General features: G+C 51.5%; 2 protein-coding genes across 17 annotated transcripts in view; both read right to left on the bottom strand.

Annotated features, from left to right (window-relative positions):
* The window catches only part of Pnpla6 (patatin like phospholipase domain containing 6), a 28,849-nt gene extending 5,560 nt beyond the window's left edge, over window positions 1–23,289 (bottom strand). The window contains exons 1-30 of one of the 14 annotated variants that reach the window (XM_032886344.1): window positions 23,058–23,289; window positions 22,062–22,121; window positions 21,883–21,951; window positions 21,464–21,551; window positions 21,234–21,316; window positions 20,992–21,089; window positions 16,178–16,318; window positions 15,926–16,085; window positions 15,445–15,525; window positions 15,183–15,311; window positions 14,899–14,979; window positions 14,639–14,804; window positions 14,335–14,418; window positions 13,836–13,945; window positions 13,543–13,710; window positions 13,390–13,467; window positions 7,167–7,372; window positions 6,806–6,937; window positions 6,606–6,729; window positions 6,303–6,416; window positions 6,049–6,124; window positions 4,190–4,333; window positions 3,932–3,995; window positions 3,236–3,404; window positions 2,865–3,047; window positions 2,157–2,275; window positions 1,773–1,929; window positions 1,341–1,457; window positions 1,185–1,254; window positions 622–738 (exon numbers count right to left, since the gene is read on the bottom strand). In XM_032886344.1, coding sequence (XP_032742235.1) covers window positions 622–738; window positions 1,185–1,254; window positions 1,341–1,457; window positions 1,773–1,929; window positions 2,157–2,275; window positions 2,865–3,047; window positions 3,236–3,404; window positions 3,932–3,995; window positions 4,190–4,333; window positions 6,049–6,124; window positions 6,303–6,416; window positions 6,606–6,729; window positions 6,806–6,937; window positions 7,167–7,372; window positions 13,390–13,467; window positions 13,543–13,710; window positions 13,836–13,945; window positions 14,335–14,418; window positions 14,639–14,804; window positions 14,899–14,979; window positions 15,183–15,311; window positions 15,445–15,525; window positions 15,926–16,085; window positions 16,178–16,318; window positions 20,992–21,089; window positions 21,234–21,316; window positions 21,464–21,551; window positions 21,883–21,951; window positions 22,062–22,082 — 3,349 coding nt within the window. In that variant the 5' untranslated portion in view covers window positions 22,083–22,121; window positions 23,058–23,289. The other 13 variants (XM_032886348.1, XM_032886349.1, XM_032886345.1 and 10 more) reach the window with 13 other exon arrangements.
* An 89-nt stretch (window positions 23,290–23,378) lies between these two features.
* The window catches only part of Mcoln1 (mucolipin 1), a 14,267-nt gene continuing 13,752 nt past the window's right edge, over window positions 23,379–23,893 (bottom strand). For 2 of the 3 annotated variants that reach the window (XM_032886352.1, XM_032886354.1), the window contains exons 13-14: window positions 23,697–23,827; window positions 23,381–23,598 (exon numbers count right to left, since the gene is read on the bottom strand). In XM_032886352.1, coding sequence (XP_032742243.1) covers window positions 23,562–23,598; window positions 23,697–23,827 — 168 coding nt within the window. In that variant the 3' untranslated portion in view covers window positions 23,381–23,561. Of the gene's footprint in view, window positions 23,599–23,696; window positions 23,828–23,893 lie in introns of all 3 variants that reach the window. The other variant, XM_032886353.1, reaches the window with a different exon arrangement.

Genomic DNA, 23,893 nt, shown 5'->3' with positions numbered 1-23,893 from the left:
CCTGTAGCTCAGGCTTGTCTGGAACTTGCTTTGTAGCTTAAAATGGCCCTGGATTCCTGATCCTCCTGCTTCAATCTGAATCCCGGGATAAGGGGTGTGCAGCACCATGTCTGGTTTTGTGTGAGCAGGGGTGAAAATGTAGAGCGTCGTTCACACAAGGCACGTTCTCCACCAACTGAGTAGTCAAATCCTACTTTTAACTAAAAGAGTGTATCTTTTGAGATAGGGGCTCATGTAGCCCAGGATGGCTTCAAATCCATTTTGTAGCTAAGGAAGGCCTTGAACTTTTTTTCCCCTTTTTGTTTGTTTGTCTGTTTTGTCTTACAGACTGGGTTTCTCTCTTTAGCCCTGGGTGGCCTCGAACTCAGAGATCCGCTTGCCTCTGCCTCCCGAGTGCTGTGATCAGAGGTATGTGCTACCGTGTCTGATGTGTGGACTTTTCAAATATTCATGTTACTGTCCACATACACTCATATCTGTATGCATGGACATATGCATGCCTGCATGTGTGTCAGTCTATGTCCCTGTGCAAGCTGTGTATGCCCTCTGGAGCTTTTCCATCCATATGACTTGTCCCTTCTAGTCTGTGTATGCCGTGCCTGGTGACCAGGGTCCACTTGCCTGGCAGGTTGTTGATGTAGCCACCGTCCATGAGCAGGTGCCCGTCCTTTGGGTCGCACAGCGGGGGCAGGTAGCCCGAGAGCGTCATGCTGGCACGCACATACCGCCACAGGGAGCCTGCCCGGTGGGATACACAGACACAGACACGCACAGACACGCTCAGACACACTTGGAGGCCTGGCCAGCCTGTGGGCTCGCTGACCTGGAACGTTGTTAACGTAACACCCGTCCACCAGCAGGTGCCCGTCCTTGGGGTCGCAGAGTGGGGGCAGGTAGGGACAGTAGGAGGCACTGGCCCGGACGTAACGCCACACGCAGCCTGTGGGGGATGGCGGGAGGGGGTGAGGTGCCCGACAAGCCTCCCGGCTCCCCACCCCTGAGAACGGACGTACCTGGGGCCTTCGGGACATTAGTGGGTGATGGTTAGTGATCGGTGGACGGGCCCAGGTGGACGGTCACTTGTGTTAACAACGTCCCAGATGCTCAGCTGCCCCTCCCCTACAACCCATCCCCACACGGCTGGCCAACACGATTGTAGCAGGGCTTGGCAGGATGGCACCCACCATCTTTGTGGACACGCATGGCGGATGCAGTGATGTCTGTGGTCACATTGAAGTAAGGCAGCCACAGGTCCTAGGAAGGGGTAAAAAACAAAGTAGAAGAGGGCAGAGAACCCATGGGGGGAAGGCAGCAGGGCCAGGTGTAGGGGATGGACATACCTCGATCTGCTTGTCCTGGAAGACACGGTGGATACTTCGGTTAAAGGCCGAGCCAGTAAACATGGAGGTGACAGGATATGTGAGGTCCAATACAGGCTCCAGTACAGAAGTCATGCTCTAGGAATCAAATGGTCAAAGGGAGTTGCTTAGAGTTACAGAGAGGTCAATGCTCTAGGAATACCCATACGCACACAGGGCTTGTGAGTGTCACTCAATACCATGACTGCTCTAGTTGGAGAGTTTGGGGACTAGAGTCATTCACAGAAGGTTCATCCAAGGTCCCAGTGATATTTCTGTAAGGATCTAGGCAGAATTCCCAGAGTACAGGACCCCTACCCACACTACGGGATCAAGCTATGGCATTTCCACGGGTATCCCTGCGCCTCTTGGGCCCTTCAACCCCATTTCCTCATTACCCCCCACAAAACACACCTTGGCCCACTCCCGGGCTCGCTGTTTGGTACGACTGGCGCTGCGTTCCTCGGCATACAGGGCCCCAATGAAGGAACCTATAGATGTGCCTCCCACAAGGTCGACTGGGACCCCTGCCTCCTCTAATGCCTTCAGCACCCCAATATGCGAGCAGCCCCTGCAGAATGGAGGGGACCCAGTGACAAGCTGGGGATCTGCGGGTACCTACCCCCCAGGAATTCTCTTGTTCCCACTTCCCCTCCGGGAGGGCGCGCGCGGGGCGGCGGCGGGGGCGGGGTAGATGGGTGGGTGAAACTGTAGCCGGGCTGTTGGGGTATCTCCAAGGTAATAAGCTCCACCCCTTACTCGTCCTGCTCCTGGATCTTCGAATACGCCCGTCCTTACCTGGCCCCGCCTCCACCCAGCACCAGAGCAATAGTGTTTCCTGTGAGCACTCGTGCCAGGCGGGAGAAGTCGCTGTGACGGTCTGCACGCCTGGAGAAAACCTTCTCATACAGCTCATGCTGGGATCCAGGAGAGAATAAAGATGCATTAGACTGAGGTAATAGGGAACAAGTCTAGGGGATCACTCAGGCACACACTGATCTTTGCTACTTCCCCTGACCCCTGCAATTGGTTCAGGCTCTGTCTCAATTCCCTAAGTTCTGCTCTTAGACAGAGGAGGGTGTGCCTCCTAGGAGCCCTTCCCAGGCTCCGCCCAAACCCTGGCCCTGCCCCACTATGGAGCATGCAGTACCCCTAAACTGCACCAAACGCCACCCATTGGCAGATGAACCAAAGGCTACCCAAGGTGGAAGAGGGCGTGTCATCAAGCCACGCCCATAGGCGAAGGGGTGTGTCCCCAGACCCGAAGCAGCAGAGGTGTGCCACTCAGGGCCTCTCTATTCAGGCCACGCCCAAACCTCAGTCCCGGACTGAAGAACAGTTATTCTCAGGCCTCAACCCCCCACTGGAGGGGAAGTCTTTCTCAAACTATATTCCCAAGCAGAAAGTGTGCTTCCTAAGGCTCTTCATCATGCCACACCCAAACGCAATCCCTTAGGTAGAAGAGAGTGTATCCATGGCTTCCTTTCTTAGATTACCGCCCCTTACAAGTTTAGCTGGGCTGCGACGCGAGAAGAGGCGGCGAGGACAGCGCAGGTGCAGGTGTCCTGAGCACCAGCTGCGCATGTTGAGCCACTCTACAGTGCGCGTGGGCCCAGGGCCTTCCTCCCGGTGCAGCAAAACCAGCTGCTTCAAGGCACGCACGGCAGTGTTCTCCAGCATTTGTTCCAGCTACGGAAGACAGAGACAGGTGGAGGCCATTGATACCTTCTCTACCCACACCCGACCAAGCTCGGCTCCCTCACAGAACAGCAGCATGAGTGGACATGTCCGTATACAGGCACAGGGGGACAAGGGATGAGATACAGAGGGAAGACTGCGGCCTGTGTGTGTGCAGTAGGTGTATATAGTCTCCAGACCTGACCGACGGTGGGTTCCTGGTCCCCCAGGCCCACAATGAGGATGCAGTCGGCCTGGCGGAGGCAACGGACGGTCCAAGGCGTCAGGGACGTGTCAGTTTGGTAGAGTACAATTCGATGGGCATCTTCCTGCTGGGCCAGCCACCCCGACAGCCGGAATTCTTGAATGCTGGGGTATAATGAGGGAGTATCATCTTGGAGCTGGTCTGGAGTTCCACAACCTCTCCCAACACAGAGATAGTGTAATCCTACCGCTGGGAATATTTAGATCTTCCCAGGTCCCAGTAATTAACATTCATGCCAAAGAAGGGAGTTGGGGGTCGGGGAGTGTTGAAATGGGGGCTACATTTATTTTCACATGTATTTGTTTTGTATCACTTTGCCAAGTGAAACCATGAACAATGTTAATGCTCAAGAATCATGTAATCAAGTTACAAAGAAAAAAAAAAAACCAAACAAAAGAAAGAACAAACCTCATAATATTTTAAGTATGCTTTGAGCCACAGTCATAGTTATGAGAGCTGCATATGGCCCCTGGGTTTCCAGTTTGACACCTCTGCTACCTAAAGGGGTTTGCCCACATCGCCTCCCTATTGATCCCACAGACAAGAATCCTCGATTCAGAAGCCAAACTTAGAGAATCCCCAATATTAGGCCTTCCACCCTTCCAGCCCCGCTCCCCAAAACCCCACACACCTATCCAGCGCTGAAGCCCCCAGGCGTGCCCGGATGATGTCACTGTTAAGGAGGAGCGTGGGACCTAGTGGTAGTTGAGGAGTGGAAGTTAGAAACCTAGCTCGATGCTTGGGAGGCCTCTCCTACAACAGATGACTTGTCACCCATCCCTGTGGCGTAGGATCCCTTACCATCACCCCCACTACCCACTCGCCCACCTCTCGGTATGGATGATTGGTGTATACACACATGGTTCCACCGGACAGACTCCCCACTCACCAATAGCTTGCAGGGCATGCTGAAGTTCCAGAGTAAAGGCCATCATGGGCACCTCAGCACACACAGGGAGTATAGCCACAGTGGACAGGTTGCTGGCTGGGTTGGTCAGCTCTGAGTGCTGCGGGACACTGAGTCCAGAGCCTGTTGAGACACCAATCGTAGATTGGCTGAGCAACTCTGAGCAACCGTGTGGAGAGGTCTCCTCTTTCTCCCCACCTCCTCTTCTCCTCACAGTCCCCCTCACACCTCTTCCACTCCCTTTTCGCTCTCCTCTATCCCTGCCTTCTGTCCCTCAGCCTACAGCTTCCCACGGCTCTGAGCTAGGATAGCACCATACGGAGGCCACAGCGTAGCAGCCGACATACAATCCCATCTTGGGTGTTGCTCGTTAAGACTCGGCCAGTACCCTTCACTTTGGGCCTTAATCTCAGTGAGACCCAGTATGTGAGTTTGTTGTTGTTCTTTTCTGAGACACGCTCTCACACAGCTGAGGATGACCTCCTGCCTCCTGCATCCAACCTCTACGTGGTAGGATAACAGACATGTGGTGCCGCAGCCAGCTACCAACTAGGTGGTGTTAGAACCATTCAGATCCACCGTGCCTATGCACCCATTCCACTCTGACTCAGGCTGCAATGTCCCAACACCAACTGAGACAAGAACATCTGTGACTGCTCTAACAGCCTAGACCGAGTTCCTCGGTGAACGCAAATACTTTCCAAAGCTCTTCCTTCCCTCTCAGGTTACTCCTGGTTGTGGTTCAAAAGCACAAACCCTGGACTGGGGCTCTGGGTCCAGTACATGACTTAGCATGCACAAAGCTCTGGGCTCCATCTACAACACAAACCGAGGTGACAGGCGGCACATGCCTGTCATCCAAGCACTCAGAAGGTAGAGGCAAGAGCATCATAAATTCAAGGCCATCCTTGGCTACACAGTGAGTTCAAGGCCAGCCTGGGCAACATGAAACAAGGCTCCAAACTGCCACACCTTGTGTGGACCGTCCTACTTCTTTCGGTTCAGCCCACAGTCCTCAGAAATCCTCCTTCCATCCATCCTTCTCTCCGGCTTTCTGCCTGCAGCCCTGTGTAATCACTGTGCTTTGTTTCCCTCTGTATTTAACCAGCTCCTCACATTGGGGTCCTTATGTGTGTTTTAAATTATGTCTTTCCTACTTATATGACTTTGGCCTCTATTCCTGAATGTGAAGGTTATGTGGAGGAAAGGTTAGCAAAAATGTAGAAGCCTTTGGTGGCATGGCCTGGACAGACTGTACCGTCATTTATTCTAGCTCACAGAAACTACACCCCAGTATAAACAACCACATTTCCTAGCAGGCCAGCTTAACTTCGGAAGCCACTTCCCAATGTGCACCTAGTGCGCGCCCTGGAGCTCTTGTGTTATTTTACTGTGATTCTTTGCCAGGATGCTCATGTGATTCCACTGGGGCCAGGAACCAACCTCCCTGCTGGAGTATCTGCCCCCATGGACCAGAGAGAAGGCTCCGCAGGTAAAGATGTTACTGTGAAGTCTGACGTCCTGAGTTGACCTCCCAAGATCCACATGATGGAAGCTAGAAAACTTGATTCCTCTGACCCTCACACATGTGTGGTCACGTGTGTGTGCAGTTTCGCTTGTGCGCGCACTCACAATTAATAAGTAGTAAAAACGTTGCACTTACTTAAAAAAAAAAAAAAAAAGTCCGCCCGCTAAGACTTTAGACCAATTAACAAACTGTCTAGAAACAAGGACTACATTTCCCAGCAAGCACTATATCCAACTTCCGGTTCCAAACCCGCTTCCACTCGGTTTCCCATCATGCCATTTGCCCAGACTCAATTTCCCAGTCAAACTCTCACCTGGAAAGGGTCCTTGCAACTGCTGCAGATTGCCCAGAATTTTCTGGCTTAGCAGATGAATAAGGCGAGTCACGACCTAAGGCAGAGGGTTGGGGAAGAGAAAGAGAACAGTGTTCATTGAGACTGAAAGGTCCCATCTTTTGTTTCCTTCACCTGAAAGGCTAGAAATCCCGTTACTTGGGCTGCACCCCCCGACTAGAGCAGCCTGGCACACGGGAGGCCCTGCCCCTGCGGTCCCTAATCAGAAAATTCACCTGTGGGTACCGACGTTTGATGTGACCTAAGGTGCCCTCGGGGAGCTTGGCCAGCTCTGTGTCTCGCACAGCGTGTACAGTGGTGGCCCGTGGCTGCCGGGTCAATGCCTCCACCTGGGATACAAAATAAAAACTCACCCAGGTTATAATGGGGACATGAAGAGGCACAGAGGGTGGAGTCCAGATTCCTGGAGCTAAAGGTGGGGTTGCATTCTCCAATTCCATCAGATTACTCCGATGATGTGCATGTAGGTGTAGGTGAAGGGCCAACTATGTTTGGAGAGATATGGGGGCTGCCCTTACCACACCAATGAGATCCCCTCGGCCATACTCCCCAACTAGCTCCTTCTTGCCACTGCCTCGTTGGATGACACTGCGGAGACGCCCATTGAGTACAATGTAGGTGCAGTCTGAACGGTCGCCCTGCCTGGGGTGAGTGAAGAGTGGAGAGTCAGACAAAAGTTGCAGATAAGGTTTGAGCAGTGAGGTAGGATAAGTGGTACCTGTAGAGCGCGCGACCAGCCTCCACAGCTGTCCAGTCAATGGCAAAGTCCATCTGGCGCACGAAGGAGGACATCCTAGCAGCCACCGTGTGAGCTGCGCTGAGCACCACACTGGGCTGTGCACGCATGATCCTGAAAGCAAAAAGGGATGTGGGGCCAGGCCTTCTTGGAGAACGTTGGGTGTTGGTTTGGGAGTGAAACAGAAAGAACTCACATCTGCCCTAGAAGGTGTTAGGAGGCCCGATTTAGGGGCTACGACCTAACCTTCTAGAATGGGGTAAGGGGAGTATGTTTTGGGCTCTTCTCCCTTGGAAAAAATTAACTGGGCTTGTGCCATACCTACCCCTCACCCAGCACTTACTCATAGAAGTCGGATTTGGAGATCCGGAGGAAGGTGCAGTCTCTCTGGGCCCTGAGTGTGAAGATGAGGGGTTCCCCGGTGAGCACCGCCAGCTGCCCCACCAGCTCCCCTGGCTGTGCCACAAACAGGCACACCTCCTCCGCCTTGTCAATCATGCGTTGGTACACGTGCAGGCAGCCCCAGAGCACAAAGTGCAGGCTCACATCCTGTTGGCACAGGGGTTGGGATGAGCATTTCCCAGTGCCACAGCACTTGTCCCATAAACTCAGGTCGATGCACCACGCAAGAAAGCTTTAGAAAGGGTTAAGAAGAAAAGGCTCTGGGTATAGCTCCTGTGGTCAAGAGCTTGCCTAGGGCACAAGCCCTGGCTTTCAGCCCCAGCACCATACACACAGACATGGCGTTGCATACTATAATCCCAGTACTCAGTGTTCTGGAAGCTGAGGTAGGTAGAAATGCATATGGAAGAAGGCTCAAGGTCACCCTGAACTACATAGCAAGTTCGAGACCACCCTGTCTCAACAATACAAGTAAAACAAAGAGAATAGTAAAAGTCAAGCAAGCAGCCAAGTGTGGCGTCCCACCTACAATTCGAGCACTCGTGAGGCTGAGGTAGGAAGACAGCTTCGGTTTGAAGCCAGCCAGATCTATAGTTAGGCCTTGTCTCAGAAATAAGATGGAGTACAGGAGACGAGGATGTGGCACAGTGACAGAGTGCTTGCTTAGCATGTCAGAGGCCCCAGACTCAGTTCCTACCACCATATAATCGGGTGATGCACGACTCCAGTCACTCAAGGTCAGCCTCAGCTACAAACCCGGTTCAAGAGCAGCCTGGGATATGTGAAACCCTGCCACAATTTAAAATGCAGCTCACTAGAGTGATTCCATAACACAGATGAAGCCTAGAGTTCAATCCCCAGCGCCAGATATGCAGGCGCCCTGGTGCGTGTCAGCGATCCCATGATCAGAACACAAAAGTGGGACAAGGGAAAGACTGGATATGAGCAGTCAGTCTGTGCTTGACGTCCAACATATTGTTCCCAGGGACACCTTGTGGGTCCCCAAATTCTCAAAGCTTAGTTCACCTGGGCAAAGGGGTGCTGGATTTGCACAGAACCTGTACTCATCACACTGGAGACTCCTGCAGTCGACTTTAACTCTTCCTGGGCAATGATTTGACTCTAACGCTGTGTCAGGATTGCTACTGCATTGCTCAGGACAAGTACCTGTCCAGTACAGACACACAGTCTAAAGCTTACCTATGCTTTGTTGTTTTTTTCCTTTCTTTTTTAAGACAGGGCCTCACTATTATTTGTCTGGCCTGGAAGTGCTACGTAGGCCTCTCTGGCCTTGGAACTCTAGAAATCCACCTGTCTCTGTCTGAGATACCAGTGAGGTTTAACCCAATGCTGAGGTTAAAGGCCTGTGCTACCGTGTCCAGCCGTTTTTTAAAAGCTGTATTTTCGTTTTATGTGTCTGAGTGTTTGCGCACGCGTGCGCGCGCGCGCGCGTGTGTGTGTGTGTGTGTGTGTGCGCGCGAATGTGTGTATGTGTGTGTATGTGTATACATGCATGTGTACGCGTGTATGTGTATGTGTGTATGTGTGTGTGCGTGTATGTGTGTCTACATGCACGCCATGTGCCTGCCTGGAGTCTACACAGTCCGGAAGAGGGTAAGGGATCTTCTGGATCTGGAATCACAGCAGTTGTAAGTTATGTGGGAGCTGGGAGTTGAATCTATGTCCTTTGGAAGAGGAGCACGTGCTCCAGAGCCATCGCTCCAGCCACACTAAATCACTTTCAGTCCTTGTCGGTTGAGGTCTGCAGAGGGGATGATCCTATGTACGGATCGACACCAGAATCTGCACCTAGGAGAGACGCTGCTAACAGATCACCAAATTCTTAGCCCAGATTAAGGCCTATGGATTCTTTTGAAAAGAAACCCAAAAGGGGGCTGCAAAAGTCTATACAGAGCCAGGCCTGAGGCAGATGCCTGTAATCCCAGCACTTCAGAGGCAGAGAAAAGATGATGAGAAAGGCCGCTGGGCTGTGTAGAGAGTTCAAGGTCAGCCTGGACAACGTGAGATCCTGTCTCACGAAAATAAAACAGGCGACAGGTGCATTTATGGAGACAGAAAGCCTAGTGATTGGCAGGCATGAGATGAGAGGTTGGTAGCTAAAGGAAGGAGATCTTTTCAAGGTGATCAAATGCTTTAAAATGGATCCCACAACTCATTGAATGCATAAGAACTCAGCAAAGTGTACACTTTAAATAGGCCAACTATACTGAGTTATGAAGTACTATTCAATAGTGGGGTCCCCTTGAAGAGATCCTCTTTGGGGCTTTTGCCATGACTCAAGAGTAAAGGCCCTTGCTTGTTCCTAAGCTTCACAGCCAAATTCAATCCCTGGGCCCCACAGAGTGTGAGGAGAGAATTGACTCTCAGAGGCTGTCTTCTGATCAACACAGATATGGTTGATTCACATACAAAAAAAAAAAAAAAGGAATAAAAACGTTAAAGCAATCAGTCTCCGTTGCTCCTGCATAATTATTCCATCTGATCCCCCAACTGCTTTTGCTTTCTACACGGAGCCTATTTCTTTCTGTCCCAAGATAGTTTAAAGTATTTTTCTTTTTTCACCTCCCCTTCCACCCAGTGCTGGGGTTCAAACTGGTTTCAGCCGGTGTGGTGCTTGAGGTCAGCACTCAGGAGGCAGAGGCAAGAGGGGCTCTGGTTCAGGGCTAGCCTGGACTACACAGTGAATTCTGGACTAGCCTGAGCTAGTTGGGGGGCCTCAGCAGGGACAGGCAAGATGGCTCATGTGGTAAAGGTGCTTGCTGCCAAGCCTGGCAGCGTGAGTTCAGTCCCAGGTCTTACATGGTGAAAGGAAAGAACAGGGTCCCTCAAGTTGTTCTCTGTCTTCTTCTACATTTGCATGTACACACACACACACACACACACACACACACACACACACACACTAAATGTGTGGAGAGAGAGAGAGAGAAAGAACGAACATTGTTGGACATTTAAAATCTATGCAGTGTCACCCCAGGACCTTTGCCCACTTTGCTTTCTATTAGACTGAACTTCACTCATCTACCTAATTTCTCCACCCTCCCTCCTTCGCTGGTGCTCACTGCCCTGTCTAACCCAGTCTTTGTAGTGCCAAGAACGTGCTCTCTGAAGCTCTCAGCCCTCGAAGCTTACCAGGACTTATATGCACCTTTCAGTGACGTCCATCAGACCTGCTAACTGCCTTGCCAAAGACACGCAACCCTTTCTTGCCTCTGTCTAGCAAGTAGGACAGGATCTTCGACATGGCAGATGCTCAGTAAATGCACCTCTCCTTTGTGGTTAGCCTGGCCCCACCCCTTTGTAAAGGAGGAACTGAAACGACCCAGAGATGGGAAGATCGTTCTCTGTCAACCACGCCAACCTGTCTGATGCCAAAGAAGCAACCGTGCTGAGAGGGCAACGTGAAAGTGACAGATGCATATAACCTTCTGAGACAGGTTCCAGGTAGTGTGTGGATTACATGTAAGCATTGCTAAAATCAGGCTGTCACTCGTTACAGAATTGGGAACATGTGTGTGCATGGGTGTACGTGTGTGTATGAAAGCCAAAGGGACAGCCTCAGGTTACTCCTCAGGTGCTGTCCATCTTCTCTTCGATGTACTTTGAGACGGGTCTCGTTATGTGTCCTTGGCTGGCCTAGAGCTCACTGTGAGTTGGCGTCAAACTCACGGAGATCCACCTGCCTCTGCCTCCCAACTGCTGGCACTAAGAGTGTGTACCAACACTCAATTAAAACAAATATATCCATTTCTTTAAAATGCTGGAGCAGGGAGGGGTAGCTCAGTGTAGAGCACTTGCCTAGCATGTGCAAAGGCCCTACGATATGTATATCACACACACACACACACACACACACACACACACACACACACACACACACTGTACTGCCTCCATTTATGTCAAACCTACACAAGCCAACATCATCAGAGAAAAAGGAGCCTCGCTTGAAGAAATGCCTCCATGAGCTCCAGCTGTAAGGCATTTTCTCAAGCAGCAATCAATGGTGGGGGGAGGGCTTAGTTCATTGTGGGCGGGGCCACTCTTGGGCTGCCAGTAAAGCAAGCCAGTAAGCGCACCCCTCCATGGCGTCAGCTCCTGCCTTCAAGATTCTGCCCCGTTTGAGTTCCTGTCCTGACTTCCTTCTACGGTGAACAGCAAATAGGGAAGTGTAAACCAAATAAACCCTTTCCTCCCCATAGCTGTGTGACCTCACTTCTTCAGCTCACCCACCTGGGACCACACGGGACTGGCATCGGACTCATCCGACTTCCTCTCCTTAAAGGAGCCTGTGCCTGCCTAGAGCAGCAGAGGGGAGGGCAGAACACCGCCACCGCCAGAGTGACAGAACCTCTCAACCAGACAACAGTGCGCACACGACACTCGACTACCCCCAACCGCAGGCCAGGTTCTCAGGATCTCTATCTCACTGCTGCCATCGACGGCCACTAAGGACACACCAAGGCCCTGTGAAGCTTTTCCCAGGCTGTCACCTTTGCACTAATACAAGGAACTGACTGGTTCTTCTGATCTTCTTTCTCGTAGACTGAGGAACCCGAGAACTGTCTAGTCTTTGCTCCGAGTCACAATGGGGATTGGAGACAAGATGCGGGTTTCACCTTAGGGATTGGGAACTGGCTCAGCTGTTAAAGAATTTGCCACTCGAGTGTGAGCATCATAGTTCAGATCCTACATAAATGTCAGGTGGGCATAGCATTCCAACATCAAGAGGACACTGGACGACAGCACAAGCTAGCCACAGACAAAGCGTATTGGTGAGCTCTGCGTTGGAATGAAGATGCTGGTGGGGCATAATTCCTGATGTCTACCGTGAGCCTCTAAACGGATGCATCTGTGTGTACATGCATGCATTCATACATGCATCGACACATGTGGGAAAAAACACAGTAGGAAAAAGGATTTCAAGTCTCACCTATTCACCCTGATTTCCCTCCTCCACATCCGAATGTGAGATCCGAGCCTCACAGTTTCTTCCCTTAGTGGGTCTCGGATTCCTCATAAAAAGAATGGAGGGATGGGGAGACATACTGCCACGCCCTTGATGCTATCAGGAGGCTCCAAAATGGCACCCCAGGACTACACAGCAACCATCCTACAAGTATGTGAATGGATGCAGACAACAGAAACAACACTGATGGAGTTGGGAGTGTTGTTCAGTGGCAGAGCACTGGCCTAGCATGTGTGTAGTGCTGGGTTCCATCCCCAGTGCCAAAATTACTAGAAGTAGTAATCCTAATTTTAAACATGAAAGACCAACCTAACTCCATGCCAAGTACCACAACCAAGGCAGACACAATCCTTCCTCTGTATTTTTCTTAACACAGGTGAGAACTTATGGTCTCTAGGTCGACTTACACACACACACACACACACACACACACACACACACACACACCACCTGATCTGTATTTTTATATGAAGATATATAAATAGATTTTTTTCTTGGCTTTTGGAGAGCAGGTTTCACGTAGCTCAGACTGAGTGTGAACTCATTACGTAGCTGAGGATGACTCTGAATGGTGATCCTCCTGCCTCTGCCTCCCGAGTGCTAGCATGACAAGCGCAAACCCCAACACTTAGCTTATGCTGTGCTGCGGGTGAGACCCAAAGCTTCATGCGTGCTAAGAGATCACTCTTCCCGCTGAGCCCCATTCCTAGCCCTGCTCCTACCTATGTAACGAGCACCTATCCAAGCAGGCAGCCCCTGGCTGGAAGGAGGACACAACATGGAGGTACACCACAGGGTCATGGACACCACAGGAGAGAGTTAGAGGTTGGGAATGCCAAGAGAAAACCTCAGGGACGAGGACTGAAGGCTTAGTAGCCCAACGGCACTTGAGGTGAAGGTAGAAGGTGACGGTCATGTGTGGACAGGCCACACACGGTGGTGCACACCTTTAACCCTAGCAGTCAGGGGCGGAGACAGGTGGATCTCTGTGAGTCCAAGGCTAGCTTGGTCTATACAGTGAATTCCAGGCAAGCCCAGGATACACAACATAACCTCCCAGGGTAAGAGTCTAAGAACTACGGGGATGACGAAGGAAAGCAGCAATCACTACATAAAGGTCAGGGGTCAGAGGTCAGAGGATGAGATCTGGGTACCACAGCTCAAGGGTCAGCCTTACCTGGTCCCCCTGGCGAGCTATGATGGTGCCGGCTTTGGCATGATGTAGCAAGACTCTGCTATTCAGTAGAGAGGGGTCCTGGGGAGGGAGGGGAGTTGAGATGAGCCCAGCCAGGCCTCCCTCATGCCCTGCCTCCCACCACAGTCCGCTCACCTCAATCCGCATCAGCTTGGCTAGTTCTCTCTTCGCAGCCTCAAAGATGCTGCTTGTCTGGCGGCCCTGGTAGGGCCCAAAGGGACATCCACCTGTGGCTGACTCATCCTCACAGAAGCCATATTCACAGGCGCCTGCTGGCTGCTCCCGGAGCTCCTGAGTGGGGGTCTGAGTAAGGCAGGACTTGTGACCTCCTGTGTGCCCTCCCAACTGACCTTTTCAAGTGACTTGCCAACTGGCCAGGGCTCTGAAGGGGAGGCCGTGGTGGGATGGAAGAAGAGAGAAGGCCTCACCCTAGGGGATGCTGTCTGAGGTCCTCCAGAGGCCTCTTCTTGAAGGGAAACAGATATCCGGCCACGTTCATAGGCCATGTCAAAGTCAGAACGAGGGCCACCTTGCAAGCCTATGCATGGAGGAGGGGCAAGAAAGATGGAGCTGATGGAGTATTTGGGTAGAATCCGTAAGGTCCTGGTTTCTACCCCCAGCTCCAAAGTAAATAAGTAAAAAAAAAAAAAAGTTAGTAACCACCGCTAGCTATAACCAATATTAACTCCATGTTAATGCTGCACCCGTGACAGACATGACAAGTGGATGACCACACTTTGCCTCTCCATCTTTCTTAACACAGTTGGGAGGAGAATGATTTCAGAGCACATCCACCAAAAAATAAGAACCAAGGAGGTAGGGTCTATACACTCAGTTTGTAGGTAAGGATACAAAATCAGGCCTGAAACCAGCATGTCCTAGATTCAAATCTAGACCCTCTACTTCCCGCCCACCAGGGCTCCAAACCTGAGATGTCCACTGGCATGGAGATGCAGCGGCTCAGTAGGGGGGCTGAGGGCGCTTCTAAGGATGTGGGCTTCACAGGATCCCCTGGGGAGAGACAAATGCTCAGGACCCTGCCCTCGAATCCCTAGGCCTCAAGCTAGAGCTAGGCAGAGTGAGGAACAGAAGGCATCTGGGCAGGATCAATTTGGGTCTGCAAAATTAGCCTCAGTGAGTAAGGGTTTGGAGCACCGAACTCGCTGACCGAGTTCTAGCTGACCCTCACTGCTAAATAAATGTTAGAGCAGGTAGGAGCCACCTCACGGACCTGCAGGTCCAGGCAATGGCGCTCCAGTGGGGTCAAGGGGCCGGCCAGAGGTCTCCTTCGGGGTGTCCTCGGTACCTGAGGTACTGACTACCCGTTTAGAGCCACGGACAGGGCTGGTTCGGGTCGGGAGGCCAGGGCTGGGGAACAAGCGTAGGGGCTGGATCTCCTGTGGTGGGAGCAGAGGGCAGAGAGTCATTCGTAGCATATCTAAGGGTCCCTCGCTGAGCCCTCACATCCTCTCATGCTTGTGTCTAACTCACGTGGCTGAAGAGTTCATTGGTCAGACCCAGGTAATTGTGAAGGGCCAGGAAGGTGACTCTCTGCAGCCTCACCATGATGATCTGCGGGAGCGAGGGCAGGACCAGGAGAGAGGTGTGGTCAGAAGAGTGAGCAGTCAGCAGCAGCAGCCTCCACAGAGCTCGGGCTGCCCAGGAGTGATAAGCCATAAGTACTGCCTAACCGCCACTGCGCTGATGCCCGGGATAAGTGGGACGGTGGAAGGGCTGGGTGCTATGCTGCCATGGCGGAGGTGAAGGCCGCTGACCTGCACTACTCGCACCAGACTCTCAGGGTACTTGGTGAAGACGGCTGAGAAGGCTTCCACGGGGAGTCTCAACACTGTGGAGTCCCGTGCAGCCCGAGCCGACACAGTCCGCTGCGGATGCTGGTGACCCTGGGAGACGTGCGGGAAGAAGAGGCGAGATCAGGATCTGTGAGACCGTTCCCTGCTCCTTGCACCCTTCCTGGTTCAAGCAACAAGAGCATCAGGGGTCCCACCCTTTACCCAGCTTAAAGCTGTCACTCACCGTGATGACATCAAGGATGCTCAGAAGGCTGTTGACGCTGTCTCCAGGGACCACTTCCTTCACCACGCACTCCTTCCCATCCTGAGACAAGGGGCCACAGACCAATGCCAGCCTCCTCCTAATGGCTGCCACTGGGCCTCACCTCCAACTCACCCCAGTAATAACCGAATTCACAAACCTCCTGCACATCACTCTTTGTCCATCTGTTGCCCATCTTTGACCATCCCAAATGGTCACTCAGTCCTCTGACATTTCTATAGCATTAGAATTAGGACCCAGAGCCCTACACGTATCAGGCAAGTACTCATCAGTGAGCACTTTGCTGAGGGATTCTACGCAGGGGCTCTACCGCTGAGCCCCACCCACTGTCCCTCACGGGGCAGAGGCTCTAACCATTGGGCAACACACTAAGCCATCACTGACCTGACTTCTGACTGCCCCATGCCTAGCCTCCCACAGTGGCCCTGCAAGGTCCACTCACAGGGCCCGGTAGACAGAGCTCCAGCAGCCCATCCTGAACCACGTAGATGCTGGCATCTGGCTGACCAGGCCGAAAAACGTAGTCCCCCTGCCCGAGACGCTGGAAAACCATGTGCCGGCAGAGCTCCAGGAAGAGTGGTTTCTCAAAGTGACCCAGCACCCTACAAGATGGGCGGTGGGGAAGGGATGGAGGAGGTCAAAGTAGTCCCAGGCTCGGAAGGAGCCCTCAGAGCACCCAGACCCGGACACTTACCGAACATTCTTAAGCATGTAGAGCACCTCAGAGGGTAGGTGGGAATTGGCCAGGTCACCCTCTGTGAGGTCAGCCTCCAGCACTGAAGGTGGGGGCTCCTTCCGTTGGAGGGTCGGAGTCTCCTTTTGGATCCGCAAGATCCTGATGGCAGGAGGGTAGAGCAGCGGTTCTGAACCTTCCAGTGCTGCGACCCTTTGCGTCACCATGTCATGGTGACTCCCGACCACAAAGTTATTTCCATTGCTTCTTTACAACTGTGATTTTGCTACTGTTGTAAACCGCAGTGCAAATTTCTGACATGCAGGGGTCTTAAGTGACCCCTGTAAAGGGGGTGTTCTACTCCCCAAACGGGTCACAACCCACAGGCTGAGAACTGCTGGGTGACGACACTAAGGCACCCATTTACCCTTTCCCTCTGGTTTATACAAAGCAAACTCCAGCCCACTGTCCACACCAGCCCCCCTTCTTACTTTTGTCTTTAAACGTCTTAGCGCACGGCCAGGTTCATTCATTTATTCATTCATGCATCACTACGGCCACCTTCTCACTTCAAAGGTCGAGTTGAATAACCAGCACGGGGCTGTGTATGCCTTACAAAGCCTACAGTGTTTACCACACGCCCCTTTGCAGAATAAATTTATGATGTAAACTTCAGGGACTTCCACTTCCCACTCACGGGGCTCTCGAATGGACCGTCTAGTTTCTTGGGAGTTTTATTTTACCCATTCACAATTTCACGCTCATATCTGACGTGCTTTGATCACACTCTCAGCGATCCTAACCTGTTCCTCTTTCTGCCGGACCCCTTCTTTTCCGGGATGTTCTCTTCCTACTTTCATGGGGTGACTGTTTTTGTGGCCCCTGCATTTAGTGAGGTGTACTTGCATGAGCAAGGGGAACTTCCCTGTGGCTACACCACTGAGGTCTCTGGCCCCAAGCAAACACTGACCGCTCCCACCTCCTCAGGAGGGATAGAGCCTCATGAACCCCGTCCCCCGGACTCTGTAGTCTCAATGTCTGAACCCTGAGATTTAGGCTGAGGGCACTTGTAATTGTCACAGGAGACCTGAAAGTCATTTTAGCCAATCTAGCCAAAGACCACCAATTGCAAGTTCAGTGAGAACCTGTCTCAAAGCTAGAGGCTGTGAACGACTGAGCGACGCTCTCCTCTGTGTACCCACACACGTGGGCACACGCCTATACACTCGTTTAATTAATTAAAAAAGGAAGGCAGGAAAGGGAAACAGAAGGGAAGAAAAGAAAAAATTAAAGCAGAGAGAGGGAGGGAGAGAGGGAGAGAGAGAGAGAGAGAGAGGTGTTCATGAGATACCTTCCTCTCAGGTCTCAGTGAACCCCACTGTAACTTTTCTGATCCTGACAGATACCTGAGCTACCCTCTTCTAATGAGGGAAATTGAGGGACAGCTGCTCTGCTGAGAACTTGGGGAAAACGCCTTCCTGTGAGTCAAAGTGGCCGTGGGGCAGGCCCTTTCACTAGTGCAAGAGTTCTGAGATAGACCCTCTCATATGAATTAAATTCAGTGACCTGGGGAAACCTGAACAGAACTCTTTCTTTTTGTTTTGTCGGTATTTTTAGGTATTTATTTTGTTTTTTTAGGCAGTGTTTCTTGTAACCCAAACTGGCTTCAAACTTGGCTAAGTAGCCAGCAATGACCTTGAATCCTAATATTCCTGCTATGGAGGAGATCTCAATCAAGCCTCTGCTTGGCTCACCATTCTGAGATAATCATCCTGAATCATCACAGTAGCTTTTTTTTTTTTTTTTTTTTTTTTTTCTTTTTCAGAGCTGGGACCGAACCCAGGGCCTTATGCCCTAGGCAATCGCCTACCACTGAGCTAAATCCCCAACCCCCACAGTAGCTTCTTAACAGCGTGTGATTACCACAGCCAATTCACGGTTCAGAAAAGCTAGAGATACACTGTGCGTGCGTGCGTGTGTGCGTGTGCGTGTGTGTGTGTGATGTGTATATGTGTGTCTCTTCTCTGTGTGTGCTCTATATGTGTGTGTGTGCATGTTTGTGTTTGTGTGTGGTGTGTACGTGTGTGCATGTTTGTGTTTGTGTGTGGTGTGTATATATGTGTGCATGTTTGTGTTTGTGTGGTGTGTGTGTGTGTATCTGTGTGTGTGTGTATCGTTGTGTGTGTGTGTGTATCCGTGTGTGTGTGGTGTATATGTGTGCCTCTGTGTGTGTGGTCTATATGTGTGTGAGGGGTATTTGTGTGAGTGTGTCTATGTGTGTGTGTGGGGGTGGTATATATTTGTGTGTCTCTCTGTGTGTGCGTGGTATGTGTGTGTTGTGTTTGTGTGGGTATGTGTAGCATGTGTGGTACATATATGTGTGTGGTATGTATGCCTGTGTGTGTGTCTGTGTATGTATGTGTGTGTCTGTGTATGTGTGTGTCTGTGTATGTGTGTGAGTGTGTCTGTGTATATAGGTGTGTCTGTGTGTGAGTATGTCTGTGTATGTAGGTGTGTCTGTGTGTGAGTGTGTCTGTGTGTGTCTGTGTATATATGTGTGTGTCTGTGTGTGAGTTTGTCTGTGTGTGAGTGTGTCTGTATATGTATGTATGTATGTGCCTCTCTGTGAGTGTGGTCTATACATGTATGCGTGATGTGTGGTGTGTGTATGTTTGTGTTTGTGTGGTGTGTACGTATGTGGTGTGTCTAGCGTTGTGTGTGGCATGTATATGTATGTGATGTGAATGTGTGTGTAGGCCATAAGACAACCTCAGTTGGAGTTCCTCAGATGCTGTCTCCTTTATGGGATTGAGGCAGGGTCTCTCAGTGTGAGGTCCCTGTGTCCAGCTCCCCAGGGCTGAGATGACAAGTGAGTTACTGTTTTTAATGTGAGACTGTTTTTAATGTGGGTCCTGAAAAGTAGATCCAGACAGTGATATTTGCAAAGCAAATACTTTACCAACAGTCTTTCCACCAAAATCACAAAAAGGTCTGCAATACCATGGCTTGTGATAGAGTTCAAGGATGGTCTCCGGTGCTAAATACACTCTTGAAAAAGACCTTCAGGCAGACCTCAGGCAGATGCAAGAAGATCACAGCACCATTTCTTAACTCACAGAGATCCCTGGAGAGCCTTCTCAAGACACCAATAAACACCTGACATAACACTCCTAAGTTTCTTTTTCTTTTTCTTTTTTTCTTTCTTTTTTTCGGAGCTGGGGACCGAACCCAGGGCCTTGCGCTTGCTAGGCAAGCGCTCTACCACTGAGCTAAATCCCCAACCTCCCTTCCTAAGTTTCTAATGCAAAGGGATTATTTATATTTGTTTATCTAGTGTGTCTGCGTGTACATTCGTGTGTGTGTGTGTGTGTGTGTGTGTGTGTGTGTGTGTGTGTTGTGAAGATCGGAGGACAACTTGTTGCAAGGGTAAAAGTTTTCTCATCTGGGTCCTAGGAATGGAACTCAGGTCTCCAGCTTGACAGCAGGTGTCTTTACCCGCCACGCCATCTTCCTGGTCCACAGAGGAGCTCTTAAACAGGGAAGTATGATAGGCACAGGCCTGCCATTCCAGTTACCCAGCAAGCTGAGAAAGAAGAATGGCAGGTTCAAAGCCTGGGCTATAGAGCAAGTTCAAGGCCAACCTGCATAAAAAAGGTATAGAGCTTAAGTGGAGCTCACTGATAAATATGTTTGTCTACCATGGCCAGTCTCTGAGTTTGACACTATGGTGTACCACCAAGTAAATGAAATACATTGGAAAAACAAAAGAGTAGGGCCAGCAAGACGGCTTATGGGTAAAGGGGCTTTCTGCCAAGCCTTACAACCTTGAACTCATCCGATCCCTGACACCCACGTGGTGCATGCTATAAGACGTACACACCACATACAAACACATCCACGATCAATATGATTTAAATAATAAAAAATTTAACCGAAGCAAGGGCTACTGATACAGTTCAATGGCAGAGTGCTTGCTGCAAAAAAATGAGTGAATGAATGAATGAGTGAATGAGTGAATGAATGAATGAATGAATGGGGATGTGGCTCAGTTAGCAGCGTGCTGGCCTGGCATGGAAAAAAGCCTTGAATTTAACCCTCAGGAACATATAAACCAGGCATAGGGACACATGCCTATAATCCCAATACAAAGGAGTCAATGTCAGTCTTGGCTATACGGAAAGTTCGAGGCCAGCCTGGGTTAAATAAAACCTTGTCTCAAAAAACAAAACAAACCCAAGCAAACAACAACAACAACAACAACAACAACACACACACACACACACATGCATATGCACAGACATACATTCACACAAACACACACACACACCAACAAGACACAATACATGACACACTGGGGTCCCCCCAACAACCAACACACACACACACACACACACACACACACACACACACACACACACTACTTGACAACTCCAGAGAGATGCTTTCCTGTCTGAACAGAATGATGCCCCTGGAGAACAGAATTGTGGAACAGCCCCTCCAGCCAGCCAGATCTGAGATAACTGCAACAAGCCACCTTGAATAAACTCCACTATGGCAAGACAGCAGGTGTAGATTTCTAAATCTTCCGCAGATAGTCTCCAGGGACAGGGAAACATTATGAAACAAGCCTTAAGTGACAAGCATGCCCACACCAGAAGTTTCATGTCTGGGATGGCCGACTCTGAGATAGCCCCTACCAAGAGAGGGCTTTGAGATGTCCCTCTGCTGTGGGACTATTTCCCCAGACAGCCCACATGATTCAAGAACTCTGAAATACAAAAACCACGGTGTGGGTTGACCCGTCTGGCACCCAATACACTCAGTGTCAGCCTTACTTCTTGGCAATGTTAAGCATCTTCAGTTTCTTCTTCATGCGGGGTCGGGAAGTGGTGGAGACTGATGTGTCCACCAGGGAAGAAGTGGATTGTGACACCTGGGAGAATTTAGAATATTGAGTCAATTGGAGAGAGAGGAAGGGCAGATCCAAGGAGACCTTAATAAAGGCAGAGCTGTCCACTAATAAGTGTAAATAGGAAAAGGGCAGGGCCTCTGTGCTCGGCCAGGTCTTGGAACTCACCTTCCGCATAATCTTCCGGCCATAGAAAAGCACTTTGTCCCGCTTCCGGAACCGATACCGGGGACCCTCCGGGGCTGGAGTTTCTAGGGATTGGGGGAGGGGGAGAGGGCGCTTTGATCTCCGCGCAGGCTTCAACAAATTCCCCACCCCAGCCGCTTGGTGTCTCCGGGTACAGCAGCTCCCCCTCCATCCCTATAATATTCCCCGAGAAGGGCCCTTCGAATCCTCACTTTGCACCCGTAGCCTTCGCACCACCAAGAGGATGAGCACGGCGGTGACCAGCACCGCCACTCCGGCCCCGATCATCACGCCCAGCACCTGCGGAACGAACGGCACAGGCTGGGCAACGCATATCCGTCGCCCCAAGCCCTCCTCCAGGGCCTTTCGAATCACCTCTGACCCGGAGGAGGTCGTATTCAGCTCGTGACTCGGTGTCCCCATCTGCAGAATGGGTCAATGCCTGTTTCCTTCCCACCTCCAACGGGGGCGGGGGGAGCGACTAAACCTTCCCAGAGACTAGGTATCCCGTGATGCACGCCGGGAAACGTAGTTTCGTCCGCACACACATGGTTCTCGAAGAGAGAATCGCGTGGTGCGCCGCAAGCCCGCCGGGAGTTGTAGTCCGGTGCAAAAATTCCCCAACCCTTACCATTCCGGTTTGCAGTGGAGCCTCCATTGATTGTTTCGGACTAGGGAGCAGGTCTGGTAGCCTGCAGTCCTGGAAATCGAGGAGCAGAAGGGACCAGAAGAAGATGTCAATCAAGCCTACCCAGCCCTGACCACAGACTCTTCCCCTATCTCGTCTCAAAAGCCACGCCCCCTAGATACCTTTGGCAGGAGTGACTCCATCCGCCGGGGTTGGGGTGAGAGCGTCTAGAAGGGGTACTGCTAGACAGAAGGATAGGGGCAAATTGACCACCCAGCCTAGATCAAGGGGTGAGACCGGCCCCCAGTTCCTTGATCTACTTCACTTATACATAAGGCCGACCAGACTCCCCAGCGTCTGCACCCAATGGCCAAAGGGTAGCGGTCCTGCCACCCACAGTTAGCAGCTTGCTGCAGGTGCCCTTAAGCCATGTTCTCTTCTGGCAGTGGCTCCTTCCTTAACCCGGCCTTCCATAAGTCTGACTACTCTTGATACCCTCAGGCGAGACCCCCTCCTACACCCCGTAAAGACTCTCTGTCCCACTCCAGGAGAAACCAGGACCTGTAAGCCAGGAGGCTGAGGCGATCATTGGACTTCGGGCTCCTGACCCAAGCCTGCCCCATCAAGGAAGCTGAGGCGTAGAGGAGCACTTCTGTGGAATCTATTGAAAAGGGGGCTCTAGGGCAATCGGTGTAAGGTGAGCTCCCAAAGTGTTATAGGCTTAAGCTTGGAGATTTCACTCTCACGTAAAGGGAAAGTTACCGGGTCTCGCGGTGAGGAGCATCCCTGCGATTAGTGGGATGATGCAGGAGGTGTAACCAGGGACGCCGGAATTAGGGGGAGGGTTGAAGGAAGGAACGACGCACTGGAAAGTTACTGAGATCCGGAGATATACCTAACTACTAAGGAGTCTAGGAGCTTCCAGGAAGAGACCGTGGGAGGTAGGAATGCTACCGGGACTCTTCTGGGACGCTGGAGACCTTTTTGGTGCCTTTAGACTATTCGTGGAAATTTAGAGGGGTCGCAGGTCCCTGAGATGTTACCTGGAAGATTGTTAAGATCGACTACTCCCTTTCCGTACTCCAGGTCGCATCTGGCTAGCGATGCGGAAACACCGGGACCAGGAACTTAGGGATGGGGGTGGGGTGGTATTGGAGCATCAAAAAGTCGGGACCTACCCGGAATCAGGACAAATCGATCAGGGGCAAAGCCGAAGCTCGCTAACGGTCCTCGAAGGAACACCTTTGCTCCATCGATGGAAACTCGGACCACTCAGGAGCTGCAACCAGGTCCACCCAGCGTCGGCCAACACCCCTAGTTTTCTGTCGCCGCCTCGGACGCGGCACCTTTAAATTATTCCGCTGCAGGGCACGCCCCATCCCCGCCTCCCGCCATGGTTGGAAGGTCGCACTGCGCCAGCCATGCCTAGTGTGGCGGCCTCTTAAAGGAGCTGACAATTTATGGAAGGGCTGCCTCACCAGTTACAAATTAGACCACCGCATTTATGTTCCCTTTTATTTAACAGCCACCCTCCATGCCCTCCCTTCCCCAGTGTCCGATTCCATCTGCCCAAGCCCTCACAAGGCCTGTCAGAAGCAGATCTTTTAAAGCGAATTCTAAAAATAAATAAGCTGGGGTCCCAGCAGTACATGGGGATAAAGTCTAGTGGCAATCATCTTGGATCAGTTCACCAGCAGCGAATGGTCCTCCGGAGAGTTCCTGGAAGAGAGAAATGGAAAGAAGGGGCATCGGGTCTCTCTGGCACGCACTTCTTCCCCTGCCCCTGTTAATACGCAACCCAGACCTGGGGTTCCAACCTTCCACAGCAGCACAGAAGGCTACAAGCGGAGCCACTTCCACGACGGAACTTGCCAGATGTGGGGCTATCCTGGCACTGCTCAATGTAGGCCTGGAGCTCACTCTTCTCTGTGCCAGTGCCTCCTGGGTGCTGGAAAGAGACGGTTCCCGGGACCCAGCATGAATGCCCGGACCTCGAAAGCGTTTGGTCCAGTCG

Source organism: Rattus rattus, chromosome 16, assembly GCF_011064425.1.
Source record: "Rattus rattus isolate New Zealand chromosome 16, Rrattus_CSIRO_v1, whole genome shotgun sequence".
Taxonomy (NCBI): Eukaryota; Metazoa; Chordata; class Mammalia; order Rodentia; family Muridae; genus Rattus; species Rattus rattus.
This window is presented reverse-complemented; position numbering and strand designations above follow the sequence as displayed.